At 42.5% G+C, this 26,104-nt stretch overlaps 1 protein-coding gene across 7 annotated transcripts in view; it reads right to left on the bottom strand.

The window, feature by feature from the left end:
* Window positions 1-1,635: 1,635 nt before the first annotated feature.
* Window positions 1,636-26,104, bottom strand: part of SHTN1 (shootin 1) — a 96,859-nt gene continuing 72,390 nt past the window's right edge. For 6 of the 7 annotated variants that reach the window (XM_081823436.1, XM_006744054.3, XM_081823438.1 and 3 more), the window contains 3 exons: window positions 22,921-23,041; window positions 18,279-18,471; window positions 1,636-3,451 (listed from right to left, as the gene is read on the bottom strand). In XM_081823436.1, coding sequence (XP_081679562.1) covers window positions 3,229-3,451; window positions 18,279-18,471; window positions 22,921-23,041 — 537 coding nt within the window. In that variant the 3' untranslated portion in view covers window positions 1,636-3,228. The remainder of the gene's footprint in view (window positions 3,452-18,278; window positions 18,472-22,920; window positions 23,042-26,104) is intronic. The other variant, XM_031039890.2, reaches the window with a different exon arrangement.

Below are 26,104 nucleotides of genomic sequence, written 5' to 3'. Positions count from 1 at the left end.
TTAAGAGAGAGAAAGGGAAAGAGAGTGTGGGGGGAGGGACAGAAGAAGAGGGAGAGAGAGAATCTCCAGCAGACTTGGGGCTCAGTCTCACAACCCTGAGATCATGACCTGAGCCAAAATCAAGAGTCAGACGCTTAACAGACTGAGCCACCCAGGCGCCCCTGAAAAATTCATTTTAAAGGTGGGCAGGACATGACTGGGTGTTCACGTAGCCTTTGCACATGTCCACACACACACGGAATAATAGGGGAGATCACTGGAGAGTCTGCCCTGGAACCATAACATGAATTATAATTAAATGAATGGAACCAGAGCAAAAATATACAAACTAAGTCAGTAACAAAATTAAATTAACCAAAGAGGTCATTTATTACCTCAACCAGGTCAGGGCTTTCATTTCAACACAGGGCACAGCCCATCCACCTTTTCCTCACTTGACTGGGGTCACCAACGGAGAGGGAACATTCTAGTATCTCAAAGTGATGAACACAGTTTCCACTTCTATCTTCTCTCTCTCTCCATATGTATATGTTAATATGTCATCGGTATAAAACATGTAACATACACTATATAGAAGTTATTACCTATAAAAGAAGTAAAAGAGACTACTCATACCCCATGTAAATCAGTGACGGTAGGACTGGGGAATGTTAGTGCCAGGGAGAAACTTCCAAACCAATCGAATCTGTTACAGAAAGGCTGCTTGATGATCCTTCTAAGGTCAGCGATGATGACGGACAGCTGTCCCCTCTCCACAGAGTACTGCCAGATAAAAGCTGACGTCGTTCCATGATGAAAGCGATTCAACACACACAGAAAAATCATCCAGGATTCTGTAACATGGACTAGCATTTACCTAACCTACAACCTTACGATGGCCTGGAAAGAAAACAACAACCATTTGTACCTGTACTACTCCATTTCCAACACAGCGTTTGTTAACAAAGCAGGTGAGGAAAGAGGAGTGGCTGCTGAGTGGCCAGAGCCACGCCACCCCTCCTTTTCACTCATTTATAATTTTCTTGTGCAAATAGCTAAGAATGTACCCTGCAGATGCGAGCCCTAGTCTTCCTGCGTCTTCCCGTTGTGGACTGTTTGCTGACTAAGGGCACCCCAGCAGGGGCAAAACCTCCTCAAAACCGATGTGAAAAGGAATACTGCTGGCAGAACAAGGGGACTAAAATCCTGTATCAAATACCTTTCTGTCAAACTAATTCTCAATGCTTTGTGATCACCAGGGAGTAAGAAAGCAACTTGGAAAAGGCAAGAACACTTTCAAACACCGGGTACTAACTGTTGCCTGGCCCAGCGAACACACCTCACCAAGCGGTTGCCTCCTCACCCTGGAAACGAGTGTTTTCCTAAGTGCATCATCCTGCTGACGTGTGTGATGAAATACGGAATGACGAGTCTGTGTGTCTTTATATTCCTAAGTGTATGTAAAGCACGTTGCCAGCAGGCTCATGACAGACCCAGAAAGGAGAGCATGAAGAAACACGGGATAAAATTCCTCAGAATAAACCACTGTGCAGATTATTAACAACTACTAAAATTATCGACTCTTAGGCAATTTTTTTACTAAAGAGTGACCAATTTGGGGAACTCAACCAAAACTATCAATAACCACAGTGGACCTTTAGTGGGAAATTGTCAGTGCTTTTTAATAAGTGTGCCGAGGAGAGTTCAAATCACAGCATAACAGAACTTGTTTAAGAGTTAATGCACCCTGTAGTTGGTGTATCATATAGCAGTATTATTCGATTAGGAAAATTACAGTTGGAAAACATTACATTTTAATTCCCCGTGAGTAAACCGATAACTGTAAAATCATCACTGGAAGAACATGGAAACAGTCAAGCATAACAAACCTACGGAAGGGTAATTATCTCCAAATTTAGGAAGTACATCGATTTACCTGCCTACCCACCTCTTCAAGCCTACGCTTAGCACACGTGCAAAAATAAAACACAACTACTCCCATTATTACTATCATTTTCTTTTGCGCTTAGGTGAGGAACACCTGACAGCTACATGCTGAACCACGCTAACAAAACTAAACCTTTCACTTTCTTTAATAGTAAAATTACCATTATTGAATCATTGTCATAAAAAATGCATTCAAGTACATTACCACTTATTTTAAATAAACACCAATTTGGAAACAATCGACTTGGGAAAAGCTGTATAAGTGTTGTTGTTTTTTTTTTTTTTAAATCCCTGATTACATTTCTATTTATTCACTGTGGTAGACTGAAACATTGTATTTTTAGAGACTAACTACCACTTAATTTCTTTAAGAAAAAACACACACACAACAAATCTGTGTAATGTAGAACAGCAGTGAAGCAAGAAAACTGTGTGCTTGTCACTTCTTGTCACTGTACAGAAGAATCGCGATGAAGAATCAGAAGAATCGCGATAAACCACGGTATTGGTGCCACTCGGTACGGGAGAAAACACAACAAGCTCGGAGCACAGAGCACATGGTTTACTAAGATAATACTCTATGAAACCCAAGGTTGGGACTTTCCCCTCCATTCTGCATTTGGGCCACCACCGCATTCCCACTGGAGTCCTTGGGAGGCTTTGGACACAGTCAATGGTGCACATTCCCCGTCCCATAGCCGACAAAGCGTGCAATTAGCCTGGACTCTGGGAGGGCTGGTTGGATGTCTGCAGCTCCTGAATTTGAGGCTCAGCTCGGTATATCCTAGAGGAATCTGTACGCCACAGCACCTCACAATTTCCACACTGCTGTGGTTTCTCTCTCCAACGAAGATCAGACCTAAAACAGAAGCTGCTTTGGGGCCGGCGGGGGGGGAGGGGGGGAGGTGGTTTCTTAAATCACCTTAAGTTGGTCAGTTCTGTTTATCCACTTATCCACAATGCTGCCAACTTTGAGCATTACACTTGATGAATGGTATGCATGTTACCTAAAAAGACAGACATCCGAATTTTCTGTAACCTTCTAAAAGAAGTCACAATACAGTAATTCGAGAAAAAACATCTTATCCCTAGGAAGAAAAACAAAACCTACACAGGATGTGTATTTTGCTGAACTTACTTATGTTTATAGGTAAATTACTTACAAAAGTGACACTAGAAAAGAGCCCGCATTCTGAGTACAGTGACCAGAACAGAATATCTATGGCGCTTGCCAATATGCCAGAACTGATCGCGTACCGGTCGGAAAGGGCTTGTACACCTGTCAGCCTTCCGGTGTGCAGATCAGCAGTGGGAGCTGTCTGTGTCTCTCATTTTTTCAATGCCGTCTTCTTTGTGTTCTGGTTTAATTTCATCTTCGCCATCCTTGCATTGAGTGGAATCTTTTTCAGTGACCTGGTCTTTGGTTTGGGGTTCGTGTGTGGAAACAGGATCTAAAACTACAACGGGTCCAGCTTGTTGCTCACGGCCAAAGCACTCGCTCCTGCATCCGGCGTTACTGAGAGGCCTGGAGGAAGAACAGTTACACAAAACAATAAAAAGCAGAGAGAGAAAATATTTGGCTTTCATATTCCTGGATTCAGACCAACAAAAAAACCCCAAATGCTCTAAGTCTAATTAACATGCACAAAGTGGTCTTTGAGGTGCCAGCCATTAAAAGAAAAAGGAGCTATTAGATGACATTAGGAGCACGAGGCCAGAAGAAAGAAGGCGGAAAAAGTCAGAGCAATTAGCTATGGAAGTGTTAAAAAGCCAAATGCACCTACCTGCTTAATTACACACTCTTCTCAAGAAGTGCAAAGCTCCTGGGTGCCGTGTGCGGGCCTCCCTACTGCCTGCCGCCCAGACTCCTGGCCCACCTTCACTTAGCCAGAGGAGCCATTTAACCCCCCCCCCACCCCACCTCCGCCCGTCCCTGGGGACATCTGGGGGCAGACTAGCTCCGAGGAGACCACACTGCTGAGGGAAGCAAGCCACCCCCCATCATGGACGGACAGCTGCGAGACGCGCCCGCTCCTGCCATTACTGACAAGAAGAAAGCTGGTCCGACCCGGGGAGGGGTGAGGGAAGAGCTAGGGCAGACGGAAGAATCCAGAGAATAAGCTAAAACGCTAAGTGACCATAAACTTTTTCTAAAACGGAGATTCATGTTTCTTGAGAAATTTCTTAAGGAATTTTAGAAGCAGTTTCTTTCTCCATGGATACTTCCTTTCTTTCTTTCTATTCTGATGCAAGAAGATACTGCTTCTCAAGCTACGTGACAGTTTCCTTGTGTCCATGTGTTCTCTTGCCATGTGTCAGGAAATTAGGCTGTTGGCACCTACTCCTCTCAGGAGTCCTGGTCAGAGGCCACCATCTGAAGGTACTGGGCTACTGACCTGGGGCCTGAAGGTTGAGGGGTGTGCCGCAAGCAGGACTGGGCCTCTTCAGATGCATCTGGTCTTCTTGGCAAATGCTAAGATGTTAAGCACGAACCAGCACACCCCCGTCCCACCTCTGGACGTCAGGACATGTAGTGGGGAGCCCACTGCTCGACCCACCCCCTGGAGCAGGCCAGACCCGCCAGTCTGACACTCCCTTACCACCTGCTCCTTCTCCCTTCTTGGACTCAGCACAGTCATTAAGGAATACCGTGTAATTAGCTGTTTAACGTCTGTCTCTTCAAATAAAATGTCAGCATCCACGAAACGGCCTGTTTAGCTTTGTTCACATTTCTACCCCGGCACCTAGCACGGATCCACTTGTCGCATAAATGAGTGGACACTAATCAAGTGTGGGAGGCTCAGAAACCCAGGCTTTGGTGTGAATAGGTCTGGAGGTCTCTCATATGAGACAAAAACAGCAGAACAAATGCTCATCTACTGAGAAAAAGCAGCCTGCAGGATCCAGCCGCAGGTACCGAACACTCAAACCTCACCCACGACCAGGGTCTTCTCACTTTCTGACCAGCACTATGAAATCTGTCCAAAAGCCTAGAAACCACTCCCTCTGGCTACCTGGTTATACTGTCACTTGTTGATGATGAGCAGGTCACAAACCCACAGCTGTCTTGTGCGGCAGTGGTGAAAGCGCTGGGATGGCCAGAAGCCTGAGAGGGAGGCCGGATCCATGCTTTGGGAATCAACAGGGGATGCGGTTTCCCCAGTGGTACCTGGTTTGACCTTCTCGGACCCAGGCAACACCTGGAAGACAGTGTCCACTAGGGTGTGGGCAGAGGAGCAGAACCACTGTGAGAGAGACATGGGCTCTACGATCGGAATTAGTCATCGGGCAAGGGAGAGAGCTAATGAGGCAGTCAGGGAAGTCAGTGGCCTCTGCGTCGGAGGCTGGGCCTGAAGTCCACAGTTCTGGCAAGGAACAGGAAGATGGCAAGAGATCGAAGACGAATCAGAGGTGCATCTGTCCTTCCCAGTCTCCAACCCCCACGATGCAGACAACCTGCAGGACACACTGGAGCCTTCCACAGGGAACTGCACACGTACCTGGTCTAACATTTGGAAAAGCTGGAGTAGTTGGGGGGGATCTGGGAAAACTGGGCCAACTAGGTGATACCTCCCATGAACCGTAGCAGCGCCTGCCCTACGTGGACCTTCCGAGCCTTTAGAACAAAACAAAACAGAAATGACCACTATGTCACTTCTACCTTCTAAATCTCATGCAAAGTTCTCTTGTGGTCAACCCTAACCTGGAAACAAAGGGGCAAGGGGATTTTAGGAAATGAAGCGCCAGCCCAGCGAGTTGTTCCAGTCAAAGCCACAACCAGTGGCAGTTACCAGTCCGCCTCTACCATCTTGCGGTAGAGCCCACCGCTAGCTAAGTCAGCTGGTCTGCTCTAAGCATGCAAAGGAAGCTTCACCTCATTCTAGATGAGCAACTTCCATCAATCCATACTGACCTTCATCCCTTCTGCAGAGCTACCACGGATGTTTTCACGCCCGTATGTGTCTGCAAGTGAAGGGGGGATGAACACATCCTAAAAAAGCTTTCTGCCTCAGCTGGAGGTGAAAACTTCCAGGGGATGTTCTCAGGGCACAGGTACAAAAAGACAACTGGATATCGACTGAACTGAAGACTCAGAAACCTTGTGTGGTCAGGATGAAATTGGCCTCGAATTGTCTCCGTCCAGAGAATTATTCTTCTTTCCTGAAGTAAGTTTCTCAACTGCAGATTAATCTATTATTAAGTCACCCATAGGCTACAATTTGAGAACTCCTTTGTTGATTATTGCTGAACTTGGCACGGTGGGCACTTTCTTTGAATCTCTGTGCTGAGAGTCAGAGTAACTGATTTCTCCAGGATAACAACCGCTGACTTGGAATCCCAAAGGGTTAAGGTTAAAAGGGGCTATAGCAATCATCGAGTCCAACTGGTCCTTTAACAGATGAGAAAAACGAGGTTTGGAGGGGGAGAACCTGGCCTAGATCATGCAGCTCATCAGTGGCAGAATCAGAACAAGAATTAGGAGCCATCTCCATTTTCCTGCCTTCTCCATGCAGCTTACCCAAAGTGGCTTCTTCTAGAAACAGGATGATGATGCCACAGGTTAATTTTGGCATGTTTGCTGATTTAGGTCTTTCTGACTCTGTTTTCAGATGCATCTTTCAGAGTCTGGCCCTTCAAGCTATCCCTTGCCATTTTTCCCTCTGTGACTGGTAACTCCTCTGGACTTGACACATTAGGCCTATTCCTGGTTCCCATGGGGAAGGAGGGACCTCCCAGAAGGAACGAGGGACCTTCCTCTGCAGCCTCCCTCTCGCTCCATCCCCATCTCACAGGAAGAGCCAGAGAGTGCCAGCAGTGACAGTGCCAAGAGCCCAGGCTCTTGCTTTGGGCAGCCATAGTGGTAGATTCTAGCAGGTTAAAGCTTCTCCCCTAACATAAAGTCCCAGGTGCTCAAATGCAACAATCCAATAGGAATTACAGTAAACTATCACTCTGTTCCATTTTTCTGCTTTAATTCTTCAGCTGAAGGGTAGTGACCACAAATAAGGAATTAATATTTAGTACTCATGGAGAGTATGGCAGATCTTCTCCTGTATGCTACAAAATCTCCAAGTAAAACTTAGATGTTATAGGTGTTACATAAAGTAAGACTAAGCTCATGTGTTATTCAGGCTGAAAGGCATTACAGACATGAACTAGTCCAACCTTTGCATCTGTCAGATGAAGACACCAAAGACTAGTGAGTTAACTGATCTGCCCAAGGGCACACACCTTGTTAAGGGCAGACACAGGACTAAAATCTTAGCATCTGGGTTTCCTGTCTGGTTGTTGTTGTTTTTTTTTTCCTTATCACAACATACTAGTAGTCATTTATGATCCATTCAAAATATTTTCATAGATCATTTTAGATGGCTTGCTCAAGAGCTATTCCAAGACAAAAAGAAAAACCAAAAAGCAAAATAAAAGCTAAGAGGCAATGCAGCGATCTGTGCCGCTTTCGGAAGCGGATGGGTGCCCTTTTGGAAAGTAGCTATGCTTCCCCAGCTGCAAGGGGTGGCATGTGGGGCCGCTCGGTAGTCGGAGAAAGGACCTGACTCCAAAGCACAGGGCACCAGAAGCACCCGAACAATTGTAAACAGCACTGCCAAAGCTGAACTTTCAGAAAAGGGCTCCGTGATTTCTCAGACTGTGTTACGAGAGACGAAAGAGCAGCATTCTAATTTTTAAAAAAGCACATCATTGTTTGCATTCAATGAAACTCCTTTCAAAATCAACTTTCCACATTCCAGTTATATTCAACAACATTCTAGCTAACATTTCGGCTGCAATTCAAATTAACCAATGCCCAAAAGAGCCCTAATAGACGTGGTTCTGAGCTCAATTGAATACAATCAAAGCTCATGAAATGAAGGGGGAAATGCTTATTTCATGCAAATTCTGCATTATCACTCAAGCTTAATTTTACTGATAATATAAAGGTGGGACATTTTGAACATTACAGTGAATGAAACTTTTAAGCAGTGAGAGTTATTTTATAAAATGCTACCTCTGAAAAGCTGATTGCCAAACAGTATAAAAATGGTTTGAGGCATAAATGCCAAGTTCATTTCTACTTCACTTCTGAGGTAACTATCTTTCAAATCGCAACAGCTGGACTATTTAACACAATCTGGTGAATCAAAGTATAGTTCTTCTCCGGTCTCCCAGTGGGACGTCTGCATTAGTCGGTGGCAGCCATCCAGCAAATGACGCACAGCCGGACGGTCTGAACTCTGTTTCATTTACCATAAAAATGAATAAAGCCGCAATCATATTTACCACCTCCAAGGACAGAAAACGGAAAGATTTAAATTCGTCTTTATAAAATAGTTGCCTGGGAAAACTCCAAAGAGGAAGTCAGTTTTTATATTTTTCCCCCTGGTGTAAAAATAAGAAGACTGATTTGTTTTCGAAGCCCTTTATGCAGTTGCTCGAGAGCAGCTCTATAGCAGAGGTGGTGTTCGTTGTTTCCCTCAGACACCCTCCTTTTTCGGGAGATTTTAATTAATACACTTGTCCAAAATCTCCCAGAAGAGTTTCAAATATAAGGTGCAACTGTCTGTATGATTTCCAATTCTAACACTTTCAAATATAATGAAGGTAGAACGAAGCTAGATTCTTTGGGCTTTGTGTATACTTCTCAAAACTCCATTTTAGGTCAAAGAACAGTTTTTCGATTTGGGTCAGCTTCTATCTGGTGAAAAAGTAGATATAATTTTAAATTATGAAGAAAAAAAAACCCACCATCATTAAACAACAGAATAGCACCGTGGTTTGAAAATCTGACATCAGCCATCAGATGCTGCTTTGCCCTAAAGATTAACAAGAATTCCTCCTTAACAGAAGTAACAATGGCTGGGCAAAGACGTCTGGGTCCACAGGGAGCCGTACCGTCTTTAGCGGAGTAACTGGAGCAAAGGGGTCTCGGTGCACAGGGTGCGGCTCAGACTGCCGTGCGCGCCCCGAAGACTTGTCCCACTTCCTGTGATCCTAGCGTGCGCTGGACTGTGGACACTCACAGATCCCGAAATCCCCTGGCCCCAGGGAGGCTCAGGAACCCAGGGCCGTTCTCACCAGCAAAATCAACACCGATAAAGCGGGAACTAAGACGGATTTCAGCTCAGGCAAAGATTCTGAAATGTGTGTGATACTTTTGTGGGCTACCTTTTAAGCTTTCTGTAATTTTCCACAACTTTAAGTCACCATGAAAAAAAAATCCATCCAGATCACAGCTATTAAAAAGCAAATGTTATTTAAAAGAAGTATTTTAAGAGACAGGGTCTTCTACAAAATTTACCATATATACCACTGGCTCCTCAAAAGAGCTGCCATGCGTAAAATGTTGCATTTTCATTTTTAGGCTTTCAGAACAATATTTAAAATTTTTAAAATACTTTTCTTTAAATTTATACTTTAAACTCTCTTGTAAGATGGGAAGTCACAGAGAATTCAGTGTGCCACTTTTCATAGAGAGGACAAAGTATATTTCAAATGAAATGTGTTTATTGGGTTCTAGAAGTGAAGTCAATTTATTCTTAGCTCTGAAATTGCATTTAAGTTTTAGTCGGCGACTTCTCTTTGAATAAATTAAAAACCTCCCCTCGGCACCACCATACACAACTAAAAGCAAACACAAACACTGCAGAGGCTACTGAAAGATGCTAAGAAAAAAAAACATTGCAAAGTAGCAAAGGCAATTTGGTTCTCTCTGCAGAAATGATACATTTTATGCTAAGTCTTTTAAAATCATAGGTGTTTGCAACTGGAGGCAAATGTTAAGGAGGCAATTAATCCTTTGAGAGACTCGAGGATGACTCAGTAGCATTTTTCACAGTCGTTTTGGGATTTACTCAATAGAACGTTAACACTAGATGTCATACAGCCTCAACAATTAACCTGGAAGAAGGTGTCCGTACAGCGACTCAGAACACTTGTCAGACAATACTGACAGGCGGACCTCTCGGCCAGTCCACAGGGTAACTCCCGGGGTGGGGTTGCCGAGGGGGGAGGGAAAAAAAAGACGAAGTGAGGGGATCTCAACTTCCAGAACATCCAGTTGTTCTGCTAATTTTGTTGTTAAGACTTAATTATCCATGGACAGGCACACAAGGAGAACCTTTGTAGCGGGGCTTTGCCGAGCAGAGCTGCTTCCTGCGGTGTGAGTACACAATTCGACAGCACTAAGATTACAGTGGAGGGCACAGCAAATCCTTTAATTGTATAAGAGCATCAGATTAAGCAGTAACTTCCATGCAGTTCATTCTGCTGGCTAGTAGTCTCTTCTCAGAAGCAAATGTTTACTAAGGACAGGGAAGGGGCCCTCCATTCTCCCTTCCACACCATGCGCACACACACAGATGCACGTACACACACACACACACACACACACAAAGGAAGAGAAAGGAGGAGAGGGGGAGATGAGGCAATGGTGTGCGACGAAAAAACAGGAAAAAAACCCACCCCTCCCACCACAGGGACTAAAAGAACTCTGTTTTCCACTTGAACAAAATGTTGACCCCCACCTCCCTCAAGGAATAGGTATATGACCAGCCAAATTCATTTCCAGCTGAGGTCAATGTTTGGGAGAAGAATTTTATGCCAAGTTTCCCTGAAAATAAGTTAAGAATTTCAATTTCTATTTGAAACCTATTTCAAAAGCTCAGATTCTCCAGCTCCAACACAAAAAAAAGCAGTACTTTTCAATTTCATTTTTCTACATTAGTTTTACACTGGAAATAATGACATAAAACTGAAGAGACCAGTTAGAGGTCAAACGATGATAAAATCAATCTTACTTTTAATTCAAAACCTGAAAGGCAATTAGGTTTTTTCTTTCATAGAAATGTTTGACTGATCACAGTAACCAAGAGACATCTAAAATTTGTCTTTTATCAACTACCCTTTGCTATTCAGTTAATGGCTCAAACAAGATGAACTCTCACAAAAATAAATCTGTATGGGGACAAAAGACACATATTTAGAGACACCATAGATCTAGAAATTAAATGCAAATTATAATAAAAATGGTTTCATCAGAAATGGACATTTTTCTACTGAAACTGAATTCCGGTCACTGATACCTGGGCTTTTGTTTTTAAAATTCTTATAGGGCACAGTGTGGCCTGTTTTGACCTCCCGAACAAAAAAACGCAAGCTAGCTGCCTCTCATGGCTAAAAAGTACAAGTCTGATAAAGCTCAGAGTTCTGGGGGAGATCTGGGGTTGAAAAGCATGATGAGTGAGAGAAGCGTTCACTGGAAGAGACTCTGGCAAATGCAGCTTTACCCTGTCTCTGAGAATGAGAGCCAAGAGATGAAGACCCAGCTGTGAAATCACTGAGAGGTACACCAGTGATGATGGAACCTGAGTCCACTTTCAAATGGGTTCTCTCCCCTCTCTGAAGCAAGGTGTTATAGAAGTAACTAGATGAAATGAACAATCATGCCTTGTTTAGCTGTGACTGTCAGGACATTCACCCTCCTGGAAGTGTTTATAGGAAAAGTGAGCATAGATGAATAAAGCTCAATAGGGATGAGTAACACCCACCTGTTTGTACATGACACTCTTCAGAGACAGAGAAGTAAGAGGGGAAGAGCACGAGGTCCCACCTTGGGCCTCTGCCCGACTGTGATGCCTGACTCTTTGAAGATCTGCTCACCTCTTTCTCTATACTGAAGGCCCACCTGTCCTGCCTCTGTTTACAGCCTAAAAACATGACGACCAATGGACACATACGCACAAACTCAAAGGAGCTAATGGGTGAATGACCCAAGATGGAGGTGTCTTAAAAAGTCACAGCATAGGGACACCTGGGTGGCTCAGTCGTTAAGCGTCTGCCTTCTGCTCAGGTCATGATCCCAGGGTCCTGGGATCGAGCCCACGTCGGGCTCCCTGCTCAGCGGGAAGCCTGCTTCTCCCTCTCCCACTCCCCCTGCTTGTGTTCCCTCTCTTGCTGTGTCTCTGTCAAATAAATAAAATTAAAAAAAAAAAAAAACAAGGTATAGCATAAAGTTGATATAACAAAATTTATTTTGGGCTATAGAAGGTATGTTTTTGAAACAACTGGATTCACAGTGCTTCACCTCTCTATTATCATATTATATTATGATTTAGTAAAAAGCACCTTTCGAACCCAATGATTAGTCAGATATTTTCAAGATTTTTGACTCCTGGAGAATAAATTATTCTTCAAAATGTTGGAAAATGTTAAAAAAATAAAAAGTGTGTACATGAAACGTATGCCCACAGATTCTAAAGTCACTGAGGCTGCTTTGGTGATAACGGTAATTTGCAAAATTTTTGAGGCTTTTGCCTCTTTTACTGGACATTTGACACAAAAAACATGAAAATGATTTCTTTTCGCCCCCTCTTTAAGTCTCGGTGCTAATTCAGATCGGCTCCCCTTTCCAGAATTGTTTTACTGGCTAACACCTTCTTCCCTTGGCGAGACATACTGTACCTGGTGAGGTCAGCCTCAGGAACGGGAGGGGCAAAGGGATGAACTACCTATGAGCGGACAGGGTCAGAGGAGCAGGATGTGAGGATCACCGGGGGGGGGGGGGGGGCGGGCTGGGGGGATTTAACTGCAGCATCATTCCTTCTAATAGAAGTCAATATCTCAGTCATTTTCTTCCCTCCATTTCTCAAGTTCTCAATATGCTCAACGCAGTAGGCTGTAGTTCAGAAGCATGGGCTCTGGAGGTAGGATGAAATAGGCTCAAATGAAATCTGACCCGACTCTTGATGAGGAATAGAATTGTGGGCCGAGTGTTTGCCTCACCTCAGTTTTCACATCTGTAAAATGGAGCTATGTCCAATCTGTACATTTAGAAGAATTAAATAACACATGAATGTACAGGGCTTAATAAATGTTAGTGAAATAGAGTAACAACAGTAAAACATCGTGGAAGCGAGTTCCAAAGCCCAGAACTTCCAAAGCAGAAAATGGTGCCATTACCCATCGTCTCATCTGTAATCAACGTATATATCCTGCCTGGAGCAATTAAAGTACTTCTCCTCTTGGACAGATATTGTTATAATATGAATATATTTTAACATATAATATAGGTTGTAAAGAATAAAAAATATTAACTAAAAAAAGAGAAAACCCATATACAGTGGAATGTTGTAGGCTTTTCCCCCCAAAATGTTTTGTTTCCTTCACCTGTACCCACTGAGAACATCAGACTCCTGCATTCTACTGATAACAGAGCTAACATGTTTCAGGCTTAGAATGGAAGACAACTTCACTCATATCTACGTATACTGTTCACATTAAAAAATCTATATCTGCAATTGTGGCAAACTGATGGCTATTTTTAAAAACTGAATTCACTTTCAAAAGCCAAAGTCATTTGGAAATACACACTGAACATACAGGGGAGATTAAAATGGCCCATATCATTTTTTACCAAAATAAAGGCTGACACACGGGACACCTGGGTGGCTCAGTTGGTTAAGCGTCTGACTTCAGCTCAGGGTCCTGGGATCGAGCCCCGTGTGGGGCTCACCACTCAGCAGGGAGTCTGCTTCTCCTTCTCCCTCCTGTTCTGTCCCTCCCCCTGCCTGTGCTCTTTCTGTCTCTCTCACATAAATAAAATGCAAATACATACATACATACATACTGGCACTAATTCTCCTGTAGGACCAGCTGTCCAATTTGTCTCTTGTGTGATCAGATACCTCTAATCCAGGCAGGTCTGAGAGCATTTGGAACAACAGTGACAGGGCTGGAGTGAGTATCCTGACCCCCAAGAGTACTTTTCTGAAGGATAACAATCATTTTGATTTGGATTTGTAAATTCTGGTAACGTAGTTTAAACATTATTTTATAGTCCTGAGTTTGTGTGTGTTTTACCATCAGTCTGTACTGAGAGGCACATTGCAGGCAGAAAATATGGGCCTGCCTTTTGTGGCTTAACTGTGAACTTCTTCACCAAGCAACTACATTTGTGAGGAATTATTGAGGTTGTAGAGCTCTCGGGGAACTCTGGACAGTGCCTCATCTACTTGCCCCGATTTTAGATAAGAAAAAAACACACAAAAAAGAAAACAGAACAGAGAGGTTGCATGACCTTCCCAAGGAAACCTGGCCCAGTCAATAACACAGGTGTCCGGTGTCTAAACTCTGAACTCAGCTCTGGCCCTGGATGAGGCAGCCATGGCCTCGCATTATGATTTTAATGTAAGACAGGAAAGGAATTTACTGAAATACTTCTCGTATGTTCTCTAGGCCACATGACAACTCTCCAAGGCAGGTGTTATCTCCCTCATTTTACACATGAGGAAAAAGAATCCGGGGCTCAGTAACTTGCCTAAGGGCCTAATGGCCACAAATGGCAAACCCAAGATCGGGACGCTATTTCACCTGGTGTAGGGAGAGCTCCCGTTCTGGCCAACAGCCCTATGCTGCTGGCCGCCCTGTGCACACACGAGAAGGCTCAGGCCTGTCTCCCTGCTACGCCGTGCCCTGCTCTACAGGCTTTTACAGGTGAATATACGAAACCATCCTCTTCTTTCTGACCTTGTGCTCTCTGAAAGTAATAAAACAAGTATCTTTAAAAAAAAATCTGTAATCTGGAATTTTCTCTATTTTACATTGACCATCCCACCCATGGATTAACTTGGATCAATGAGTCTTAAATATTTTAACAAGGTCAGATTTTTACTCTCAATCAACAGGAAAGAGCATGAAAGCAAAATCAGCTTTGTTGGTTGGTTGGTTATGTATGTATGTATATATGTATTCTTGATTTATTTATTTTGTTTGGCCGAACTCTTCACCTCTCATAGCATGAAGGGAGATTATTATTATCATTCCTGTCTGAATTATAACTAATCAGAATTAATGAAATTCAAGTTCGCTATTAGATTTAAGATATTACTAGATAATATATACTTATTAGAAATAATTAACAGGACACAAATATTTCTAAAGCTATTATTAAAATGGAAATAATTAGGCTTCTCCAACTCTTGATTACCTTTCCCTTTTTCTTAAAAAATAAATAAATAAATAAAACCCTTGCTTTGCTTAGGCCGGTGACAAGAATGTTAATTTTAATTAATCCTTACAATTAAGTATTAAAGATATCTCTTGCCATCTCATGAGTCCCTAGGAAATAAATCCATGTATTTCTGGCTCCATAATTTACCAGACTGGAGTTACTCAATTATTTGGAACACATATATATGCTGATTTTAGGAATTTATTAAAAGGAAAAAAACTTTCCAGGAATAGCTTGGTGTTATAATTTTCTCATTAAGTGAAGATCCTATGCAGAAAACCCCTTTGTTTCTACTCTTTTAAAACCCTTCTTAGTAGGTTTCCAATCTTTCCTATCTACCTGAGGCCATACAAGTGAGCATAGCTGAATCTTTCCTTTAAAACTGGGCATGCTATTGTCTCTGATAACTTTATCTTGTGTAGGTACAAAGATGCAGAAGTTATACAAAATTGAGCTGACTGGAAATGACTTCTGAGCATTAAAACAAAAAAATTTACAAAACCAAAGAAGCCAACCATAGAACACACAAAAATCTCCAATATTTAGCCTGTGCATATGTGGGACTGTTGAGTAACAGGGGAAATGCAGGCTAACTGGGTATTCTAATTAACTGACATTCTGCTGTTTTAGTGATACTGAAAATGTACTCATTCATTCATTTATTCAACAAGTATTTACAGAATTCCCAGGATTTTCCCAGGCATTTGAGATACACCAGTGGGCAGACAAAAAAAAAACCTCCTACCCTCATGGAGCTTACATTCTAGCAGGGGAGAAGCGGAGGAGGGTGAGGGGAATCAGAGCTTAGAGGAAGAGGAATTACAGTTTTAAACAGGGTGGTCAGGGAAGGCCTTATTGAAAAGATGACATTTGAGCAAAGAAAGGACAGAGATGAGATAAATCAGGTGGTCACCGGGGAGGACACAGGAGGCAGAAGGGACAGCAAAAGCAAAGGGCTAGGGTGGAGTGATACCTAGCCAGAGGGGCCAAAGTAGGAAGATGGAGGGTGGGTCAGGGTGGTAGGGACTGGGGTGTGTGTGTGTGTGTGTGTGTGTGTGAGAGAGAGAGAGAGAGAGAAAGTATGTACTAGAGGGTACTGTGACGGTTACCCTCCCTTGACCTTGATTCCCCGTCAAGAGCGGAAAATGCCACTAGGCTGAAACACCATGGTGGTGCAGCCACACATCAAAACAAGGATGAGATCATTAGAGTAGAGACGGTTTTAAAAAGGTAACCGCTTCTCGGCCTTTTGGCTAAGATCAAGTGTAAAAAGCAAAGGTAACATTTTGCTTTACAATCGCTGATCTGATTTCCAAGTGCTTTGACCATCCAGGTCTCTGAGATAAGACAATGTAGTTGCCTCCACCTTACGGCTGGTCTAACAGAGTGAACTTCTTAGAGCCAGCCTCCAAAATAACCCTTCTTGTTCCTGGCAGCCAGACCAGTTTTCAGGGAATCCTGATACATCACAGGAGTTTTAATTTTCAAAGCTTTCATGTAACTATGTTAAGTTAAACTTCTTGTACTCATTTAAAAAAACTAGGTTTAATCATAAATGAACGAAGTGTGGGTGCCTGTCTGGGAAGTGAATAATTACCAGGTACATACACAAAATAACGGGATTCATTTGGATAGTCTAATTATGCATAAGAAACAGATTTTTCAGAAAGGCACTCTTCTTTGCTAAATGACTGTCAATATGAAAATACACAGCATTAGTTATTTCAGCTAAAGAATGTCAAGAACCGAATAATCAAGCATTGGGTTACAAAGTTTAAAAGTTAATAAAGCGGCACCGAGTATTTGTATTAGTGCTTTAAGTAGCTAAATTAAACTGAAATGTGTCTCTTAAGCAGTCATTGAACAAGCAAGACGAGAAATAAATTGAGCTTCACTTAGGCCTTTATGGCATCTAACAACTGTGTCTGTCAACACACGGATCCTTTTCACTGTCAATTCAACACACATTTTGCAGACCTTGGGCCTGCAATTATTTCATTTCCTTTCTTGGAAATGTAATTTCCACTTACTTTTGGAGAATAAAAGACAGACAAAAGGAGGAAGGAGTTGCAGTATTTTCTGATTAAGATTATCTGTATAAAATGGTAAAGGGAAAAAAATCTATACGCGCACACTGAAGCATTTCTCAGCAACTAACCTGTCTCAGCCAAATTGCTTTTGTGTCTGGATATTGGTTCAGATGTAGCCAGACTGTTGATGTCAAATTAGGTGTTAAACAAATTTAATAGGAAAGATGAAGAATGAATATAGATCATCTTTCTGTTAGAATTGTTCAAATGACTCCAGTCAAAAGAAAGGAAACGCATGACCACAGGGGAAGTGTGCTTTTAATTAAACACAATGAAATGAGATAAAACTGTAAATCAGCAAAGAAGGCCATTCATTCCAAAAGAGGGGGAAAAAAAGTTAATAGGGCCAGGGAGAGAAATGCAAGAGCGGAAGAAAATACCAGTTGGCAAAAATAGATCTAAATTGAATTGCAACTTCGTTTGTCCAGGCTTCACCTTTTAAACTAAGACAGAGCTACGAAAAAAAAGGGTTCTTTCTCTCCTGAGAGAACAGGAAGTCAGAGGTTTTAATTAACCATGATTACAATATTCAGCTGATCTGATTTGTCTCACCTCTTCCTTTTCTTCAAGCGGCAAACCAGCTGACACCCTGGCAAGAGAACTTCAGTAAAACTAGACTAATTTCAAAAAGAGCTTGCCTCTGTTATAAAACAAACTGACCCTCCACCAGATCTGTCTGAAACACATTCAACAGCAAGATTAACTCTTGGACAAAGTGCCACTCTCCCAAAGCAAGTCTTCGGCGAGAACTCTTTTTGAGTAGCATCTCTTCACTCTCAGGAGAGAGCAGTATTAAGGCACATCTTTCACTGAGGACCAGAAAACAAGGTTCTAAAAATGTCCCCTTCAAAGTACGTTGGAAGATCTAGCGTCTTCTGGAAGATCTGGCATCTTCCTCGACTGCTCATAAATCATTAAGAGGGATGATCCAAGCATTTAATCCTGAAAGAATGATTAAGTGTCTTGTGATGCTGAGTAATTATCATCCAGGTGAATTGTGTGTGTGGAAGAAGAACCTGATTACCAAACCAGTTTAGGGGAAGGAATTCTCTTTACCCGTATCTGCTCTGGATCAGAATAAGAGCTCTAAACTAGGAGCCTAGAATCACAAGCTGGCTCGTCAAACAAAGGAAGAAGAGTAGTTACTGGCTAACCCGATCAAAATCTCTCTGAAGAGGAAGAAAGCAAAGCAACACACAGTTTAGTCATCACAGATTCTTCTACACACTTACTTAGTAAAGAGCATCATTACTTACTGAAATGTAACCTTGGAACTTGTGCATCCTTCCAATTTACACGACCCTTCACCTGGCTCAGGTGTTGGGGGGGACGGGCTGTTGAATTCTGCCTCCAGAGTTTTCTTGTTCAAGGCTGTTTTTGTTACACTGGATACAGAACCCAACACTGGCATGGATTTGGACTCTGAGGTGGCTAATATCCCGGTTGGACCTTAAAACCAAACACATACCTCAAGTTTAATAATTCTGTGCAATGCTTATTAATATGGTACTGAAAAACAGATTAGCCGAAAATCTCTCAGGAAGTGAGAAGGCCAAGTTTTGTTAAAATTTCGAGAGCATGCTAGAAAATGTTCCTGTTAGAAATATGCTCTGTTTGGGGGGGTACTACTGCTTTTCAGTGCACCAGGACCAAGCTGAGAAATTATGTACAGACCTTTAAGAAAGCACAAAAACCCAGGCCATGGTTCCCTCGCTGACCAGAGTCCTTATTAATACCAGAATTGTGAAAACTCTTTTCTTCTCAGAGCATGGCTTTCTGACAGCCCTACTTGAACCATTTGGCCTCTCAAGAGTTAATTCTTCCCAAAACTCAGCTCTGCGTTTTAAACAGCAAATGGAACAATGTCAAAAGGCTCTTTTTAAAAAGGCTCCTGAAGGCTTCTTAAGCATTAAACAGCTTTTATGAACATTTTCATTTTAATGTGATTGAGAAGTAAGTGGATTTATTTCCTGTTAAAATACAGACACAGGATTCTAAAAACTAAGTGGCAAAGAGTTTGGCTGTTTATCTTTTGGACCTTTCTGCTCTTTGGGATCAGTCTAAATGACTGTAATAGGGCTCGTTACTGAAATTATTGGCGTACCAATCCAAAAATCCCGGGCCCTGAAGCAAAGTTCTTCCATTACTTGTTTTCTATCTTTAGTCAGAAAGACCTTACCCTAGCCAGCTTTTTCCAAAGCAAGATTCCAATATGTCTTCCTTGAAACCTCAGAAGAAATCTTTGTAAAACGTATTTATGTACTAAGTCGTAAATGTGTATGGATAAAATTAAGCTGGGGGACAACCTTGAGAGGTACCACTGTAAAGAGGACAAAACTTGGGAGTCTTATTCCTTCACAAGAGGCAAATCACCTCCTAAAATGGAAAGCACTAGGGGGCACAATCCAAAATGCTAGCTGATCCTTGGTCGTTAATGTTAAACTCTGGCATGTTTTCCTCACATCTGCACGTGAATGTGTCTGACGTATCCCAACAGTATAACCTATCAGCTCCCAAACTGAAGTTCTGTGATGTGCAGAACCTCCCGAAAGAGGGGCTGGGAAACCGTTCTGCCGCTCTGTGGTCCCACCTCCCGTGGCCTCACTCCCTGGGGGAGACACAGACCCCCGCCTCTGGCTCCAGCGGGAAGCAACAGCTCCCAAAATGTCAGTTGCCTTCCTCCTTTATTTCACTTCTAGCAGCTGGGCCGACGAGCCTGTGACATCACTGCATGTCCTGATTCAAAAGACCTTTCCCCTCCCACCTAGGACAAGCCTCCTGGTGCATGGGATGTGGGAATGAAGAGAGAAGAGCTGGAAGATCAAGAAAGATGCTGAAAAAATACGAAGTTGAATTCAATATTTGCTTCTGAGTCGCTCTAGTCTGCCCTTGGGCAGTTGCTGACTACAAAGCTAGACAGCTTTAAGCAATCCATCCTTGTAGGAAAGTAGATCTGCTTCTGAAAACACCAACGCCCACTGCCTCTTCTGTAAATGAGGCCCGCTACCAAGGACAGAGAGTGGGTGAGCTGAGCCGAACTCGGATTTTTCTTTCTTTCTTTTTTTTATTTATTTATTTATTTGACAGAGACAGACACAGCGAGAGCAGGAACACAAGCACGGGGAGTGGGAGAGGGAGAAGCAGGCCTCCCGCCGAGCAGGGAGCCCGATGCCGGGCTCGATCCCAGGACCCTGGAATCATGACCTGAGCCGAAGGCAGACGCTCAACGACTGAGCCACCCAGGCGCCCCTATTTCTTTTCGTATGTAAGAAAAATCAGAGTTCGGGGGCACCTGAGTGGCTCAGTCGTTGAGCGTCTGCCTTCGGCTCAGGTCATGATCCCAGGGTCCTGGGATCGAGCCCCGCATCGGGCTCCCTGCTCCATGGGAAGCCTGCTTCTCCCTCTCCCACTCCCCGTGCTTGTGTTCCTGCTCTCGCTGTGTCTGTCAAATAAATAAATAAAGTCTTTAAAAAATAAATAAAAATACATAATATTTAAGATTATTATTATTATTGCATCCTGTTTAAGCTGTCCAGTGTTTTCCAAGAGGTACTTGCTGCTCTTTGAAATGTCAGCTTGGTAGGCCACGAGCCGAAAGTATCAGATAGGTCTGATAAGAGAAACTAAAGAGAAAGGTGCTTCACTGGCCCCCGAGGGAGATAGCAACTATCCTGGGATCTGCTGTCTGCAAAGCTCAGGCTGCCCCCGCCTCTCTTACCATGCTTCCTTTCTCCACTCTGTGACCTCACATTAGCTTCCCCATAAGCCTTTGTGTGCAAAAGGAAAAAAATCTCAAGAGACTCAAGTGTACCTGAAGCCATAAACCTATCAAATTCATCTCTGTAATTTGCTTCCACCATGCAGTGCGCAGCTGTGCTAACTTTAGCTTCTTACTCCTTTCCCCTACCCCCCCAACGCTTTCTGGATTTTCACTTTGTCATTCCATGACCCTTATAAAAAGGTTTATTTGGCAAATACCTCTAATAGTTCGATGCTAGAAAAACAGTGGTACCATCTAAAAAAAAAAAAAAAAAAGTATGATTTCTTTTTCTAGATGATAGAGTTTGTAAATTTGTTTCCTCCTCTCACCCTCCCCCCCCCTTTTTTTTTTTTTGCTTTGGCTACTAGGGAGCTCAAAAGAAAATTTCTACTCAGTTACAAGTCACTCTCCCCAATATGGTTCCTCTCTACTCTGCCAGAGTTCTTGTTTCTCTATCCAAATACTGATGATTCTATTGACTATACACCTTATTGTAATATCCCTCAAACGATACACTGAATATTTATACATTGTGGGGTATAATAAATAAAATGAAAGATTCTCAACCATGCCTGTACAGTGTGCTCCTTTCTTTCTCCATTCTCTGAAATATTCAAATTCCCATCTTGACTAAAATGAAAATGTTTCCTGGTTTCTCCCATTGAACACCAACTCTGCAATAGTGCTGTACATGTGACCGAGTTCACGAGTGAAGTCAGTGCTTCCACAGGAACAAAATACAAAATGTAAATGACAGAGAACAAAAATGGGATCCACCAAGTCCTAAACAATAATGATGGCTATATGAAAACTCCAAGGATGAAATGTTGGAAGAAGTGATTGTCACAACAGGAACAATGATTCATTGTGGGGGCTGGTAAATGCTTATAAAGCAATTCTAAGAAAAAAAATCTCTTACAGCACAGCTTAATTTTCCTGAGAGGTGGTTATTTTGGGGGGGGGAGGAATTCTTCTATGATATTAACAGCAGAATTTCCAGACCAAACTAAAACCTGAATGGCTGATTTTCTTTTTTAAGAAGAAAACAAAAGTTTCAACTTTTTATAATAAAGGTTTGGCTGCTATTCTGCTGCTTCCAGTACAAAGAACCACTTTACTAAATTGTCTGAGGAAAATCCCTACATGGAAACTAGAGCTTGATTAACAAAAACCCAAATCCCTCCTATTCTAGCAACTTAAACTTGGTAAACATGACTCAGTGCAAATTTAAATGGACCGACTGGAGTTGACTGAACCGAGTCTAAAAGATTCATCCCATTAGCTACGGTTGCTGGTTAATTTTACTTTGGAGTAGTTTTTCAAAGCCAGCCTCCTGGCCACAAGGGAAAAAGCTCATATGGGTTTCTGCTAATTCCTGTGACCAAGCTGATGGGGAAAAAAACAAAAAACAAAACAGAAGACGTACAAAGTTAGTTTTGAGGTCTCATACATGCACATCACGACCCAGTCTCTGAGCTCCAGACTTGCTCAGATGGTTGTTTCTAGCTGGTAACGGAGCTGACATTTCTCATATGCAGAGACAATGAACAGAGTGCATATGAAGGATAAAGACGATGCCTCTGCATTTATAACTGATGCGTAATTCCTACTCTGACTCCTAATCCCTGTGCACTGACTTGGTGCCATGCACACCACTAAGCACTCTCCATACACTGACTTACTCGATCCTTAGAATAATCCGATGAGGCAGTGCTTTTATTACCCTGTTTCACAGATAAAGAATCTGAGGCACAGAGGGGTTGAGCAATTGAAGGGCAAGCCGCTCGTCAACGGCAGAGCAAGGACTCAAACTCACGCGGTCTGGATCCAGAGCCTGTTCTCGTTGCTACACTATTGTCAGAGACCATCCTAAGTATGTGTACATGGGGGCATCTTGCCTTAAGCAAGCCCAATCTCTAAAACCTTGATTACCTGCAAATAAATAAACATATCAATAAGCAAAAATATATAATTTCTAATGAGCTACCTATCCATAAGTACCTTTGCCAATCCAATACTTCTCACTCACATTAAAAAAAATTAATAATTACAAAAGATCATTTCATGTTAGAAAGGGACTTAAAGGCAGATGTTTCGGAGAGGAAGAGCAGAACTGCGGAGAATTCAAACCAGCTTACTACTGCTATCTGCTTCTGCTGTCACCTTTCTGCGACGCAAAATCCTTTCTAACTCAGTTTCACTGTTTTCAGTGTCAAGGGATTTTAAGCTTCTTGAACTAGTGGATTTGTTAAGTGTCCCCTAAAGTGAAAACAAAACAAAAACAAAAACAAAAAGGTTAATGTCTTAATACAATATACAAAAGAATATAAAAATCAAACCAGCAAAACATTACCAGAATTTGAATGGAATTAGGAAACAGAATGAATTTGCTATGTATCTATATATATATTATTTTTTAATGCGTGTACCTTCAACAACACAGTGTTGGATCTTTTAAGAAGATGCTACTGAGAGTGTCAGATGTTAGCTTTCACATCCAGAGAACAGTACAAGAACCCCTCTCGATGAGCTAACTGTGAAACTCAGCAGTGGGAAGGTACCTGCACGTCGATGGTGAAGATTCGGATATATGCTGATCGATCGTGGGGAGAAGAGAAGCATATAGTGAACTCACCTTCGAAGGTTTTCTTGACACAGCAGCCAAGAGCTACTGAACCCAAATCCTCGTGGACTGAAAGTGTGTGGCTGAGTCTTCAGAATGACCCAGCTCCCCACCTGGTGGCACCGTGTGGCGGGTGCCACGGGGAGGCATAGGGCGCTCTCGTGCAGCCTGGCCAAAGAAGGGCTGCCCCGAGCATCCCCTGACTTCATTGTGAAGGAGGAAGGGTTACGATGACCCAGGGAAGCAAGGAAGGGCCGGCATCGTAATTCCATATTCCTAACAGAGGAGGCAGTGAATGTATTATCCAGGGCCCGGAAGATACTGAAGGAAACAAGAGATGGCATACAGCTGTGCACCTGCTGAATTTGGTACTGACTTTCAAGACAATGGAGGAAGACCCAGGCGGTGGCTCCCGGCCCTGGCTCCTCTGGGAAGCCTGTTATGGAGGGAGAACTATGGCTTTCTATCTCCCAGGACCAGTCAAGTGTGTGTATAGAACGCTGGGTGACACACTTCTCATCCTGTATGTAAGGATTCAGCACTGCACCATTACCAGGGGTCCAGTTTTCTTTCATAAGAAATGCCCACTATTTCTTTGAAATGGCCTTCCTTAGCTGGGCTACGTGCTTGGGGAGGGGGGAAGCCAGGAGATCCACAATCTCTGGATCTCAGCAAATCAGAACCTCAAGTCTGGCATAACTTGCCAGACTTCATGCCACAGTCAGAGGCAGCTTCTGTCCCCCAAGGCCAACAACCAGGCCAGCCTTCCCACCTCAGCTCACTATGGGTTTGCCTTAATCCTGCTCCTGCCTCCCCTGCCAACTTCCTGAAGGACTCTAAGAATTCTACTGGCTAAAAATGGTAACTCATGTTTCTTCTTTAGCCTATAAAACAAAAAAAAATAGCTTGTAATATTAGGTAGTTACAAATCTCACATGATATAGGTTATTATGTTTTGTTTAGAAAGGCTTCTTCCCTAACTGGGTAAAGGCTTTGAGAAACAGCCTGTGGGGATGGGGCAGGGGAGGGGATTGACTAACAAGATTAGGAGATTTTATTCTTTTGCTATTAGCTACCCAGCTAAGATCAATGTGTAAAATACGTAGATAAGGCTCATACTGTAATCAAGCATATGATACTCCACCCCCCAAGTATCTCTTTCTGCTTTTCATTTATTGCAAAAATTCATAAAATATATTCAAAGGAAAATCACATTACATGTAACATATGTAAAATAATAGCTTATTTTATAACTTAAAAAATTGGATGATGTGGTTTATTTGACAGTTAATGCAGATCCTTACCTACTCATCAAGGACTTAAATACTAAAATAGGATCAAGACTGATAAAGAAAATAGAACTAAGCCAATTAAGACAAATTTGAAAAAATGTATTAGAAAAACTATTCCCCAAATCATGTGTTTGCAATTTTTAAAACTTACCAGCTGTATCATTTGTAAACAGATATTTGAAAAATGTAAGGCCACTGCTGTTACCTGAAACTATTACATCGCTTGAATGTCAAGAACATTCTTTGATTTTTCCCAACGGCTGGAGTTAATTCAAGAAAGAGATCTGTGTCTGTACACATACACCTTGCAAGGATATCTTTTAAGGAAGAATTTCTCTCTCACCATAACCTCAACTTTTCACTTGAATAACAGCATTCATTCCCCCACATTCTGAGGGTGCTGAGCCACCCTCTCATCACACCTGATACTGAACGATTCCGTTTTCCAAGGTCTAATCTTTGAATCTCAAACTTTTTTTCTCCAACCATTGACTGATGGGACCGATTCAGCTAATACATGAGTAAACTTTAAATATGCAGGCACTTACGGAGAAAAGAAAGATTTCTACATGACGCTCAGCTGAAATGATCAAGGAGCTCAGCTGATAAAGTACCAAGACTGTCTAAATTGTCTATTTATGTATTAGTCATAAAGTCTGAGGATCAGAAATTCACTTAGAAGGCATGCGGTACACAGAATTCCTTCACTTTACAGAGAAGAGAATTCAAACTCAGTGAGCCTTGGGGTTTGGGCTGGGCCCCACAGTAAGTCAGTGACAGGGCTGGACTTGAACATAGCTCCTCTGATTCCCAAACCACTGTTCAATCTCAGTCCCCATGGCGGTTAAATGTTCGTAACACCAACTGATCTAATTGTCGGTGGCAAAACCAACTATTCGATGATTCCCTCTGAAAAACTGAAGATGTTCGGGAAAAACCTAAAAGAGAATTTCTTAGAGATTGTTTTTATTTGATTTAGAGGCAAATGAACTTTAAAGAGACTTCTAGATTAATTCGTATGGATTTATTCTTCAGAAATCGCTGTTCCCACTTGGAGTGACTTTACATGACTGGGGTGATTTGGGAAGTCTCCAAAACCTCCAAAAAAACCCTTGTGTGACTATGAGAAATAAACTGTAAGTTTGTTAAATCTACAAAACTTACAGCTTCTAAAAATTCAGTGTACACAGGCTTGGAAAAATAAGTTCAGTTGACACTGAAACTACAGCAATTGGCTTGGAAAGTGTCCACATCCAAACAGAGTGAGATTTTCCAAACCCCAAGCCAGAGATGTGTTTCTACTTGTGGGCTAACTTTCAGCAAAAGGCCCAGTCTCCAAGTGGTGACGTCCCTACAACTCAGGTCACATCTGACTTCAGCAAAAACACCAGTTTCTGCTTGTTTTCC

Source organism: Leptonychotes weddellii, chromosome 6, assembly GCF_054177405.1.
Source record: "Leptonychotes weddellii isolate Sample4059 chromosome 6, ASM5417740v2, whole genome shotgun sequence".
NCBI classification, from domain to species: Eukaryota; Metazoa; Chordata; class Mammalia; order Carnivora; family Phocidae; genus Leptonychotes; species Leptonychotes weddellii.
This window is presented reverse-complemented; position numbering and strand designations above follow the sequence as displayed.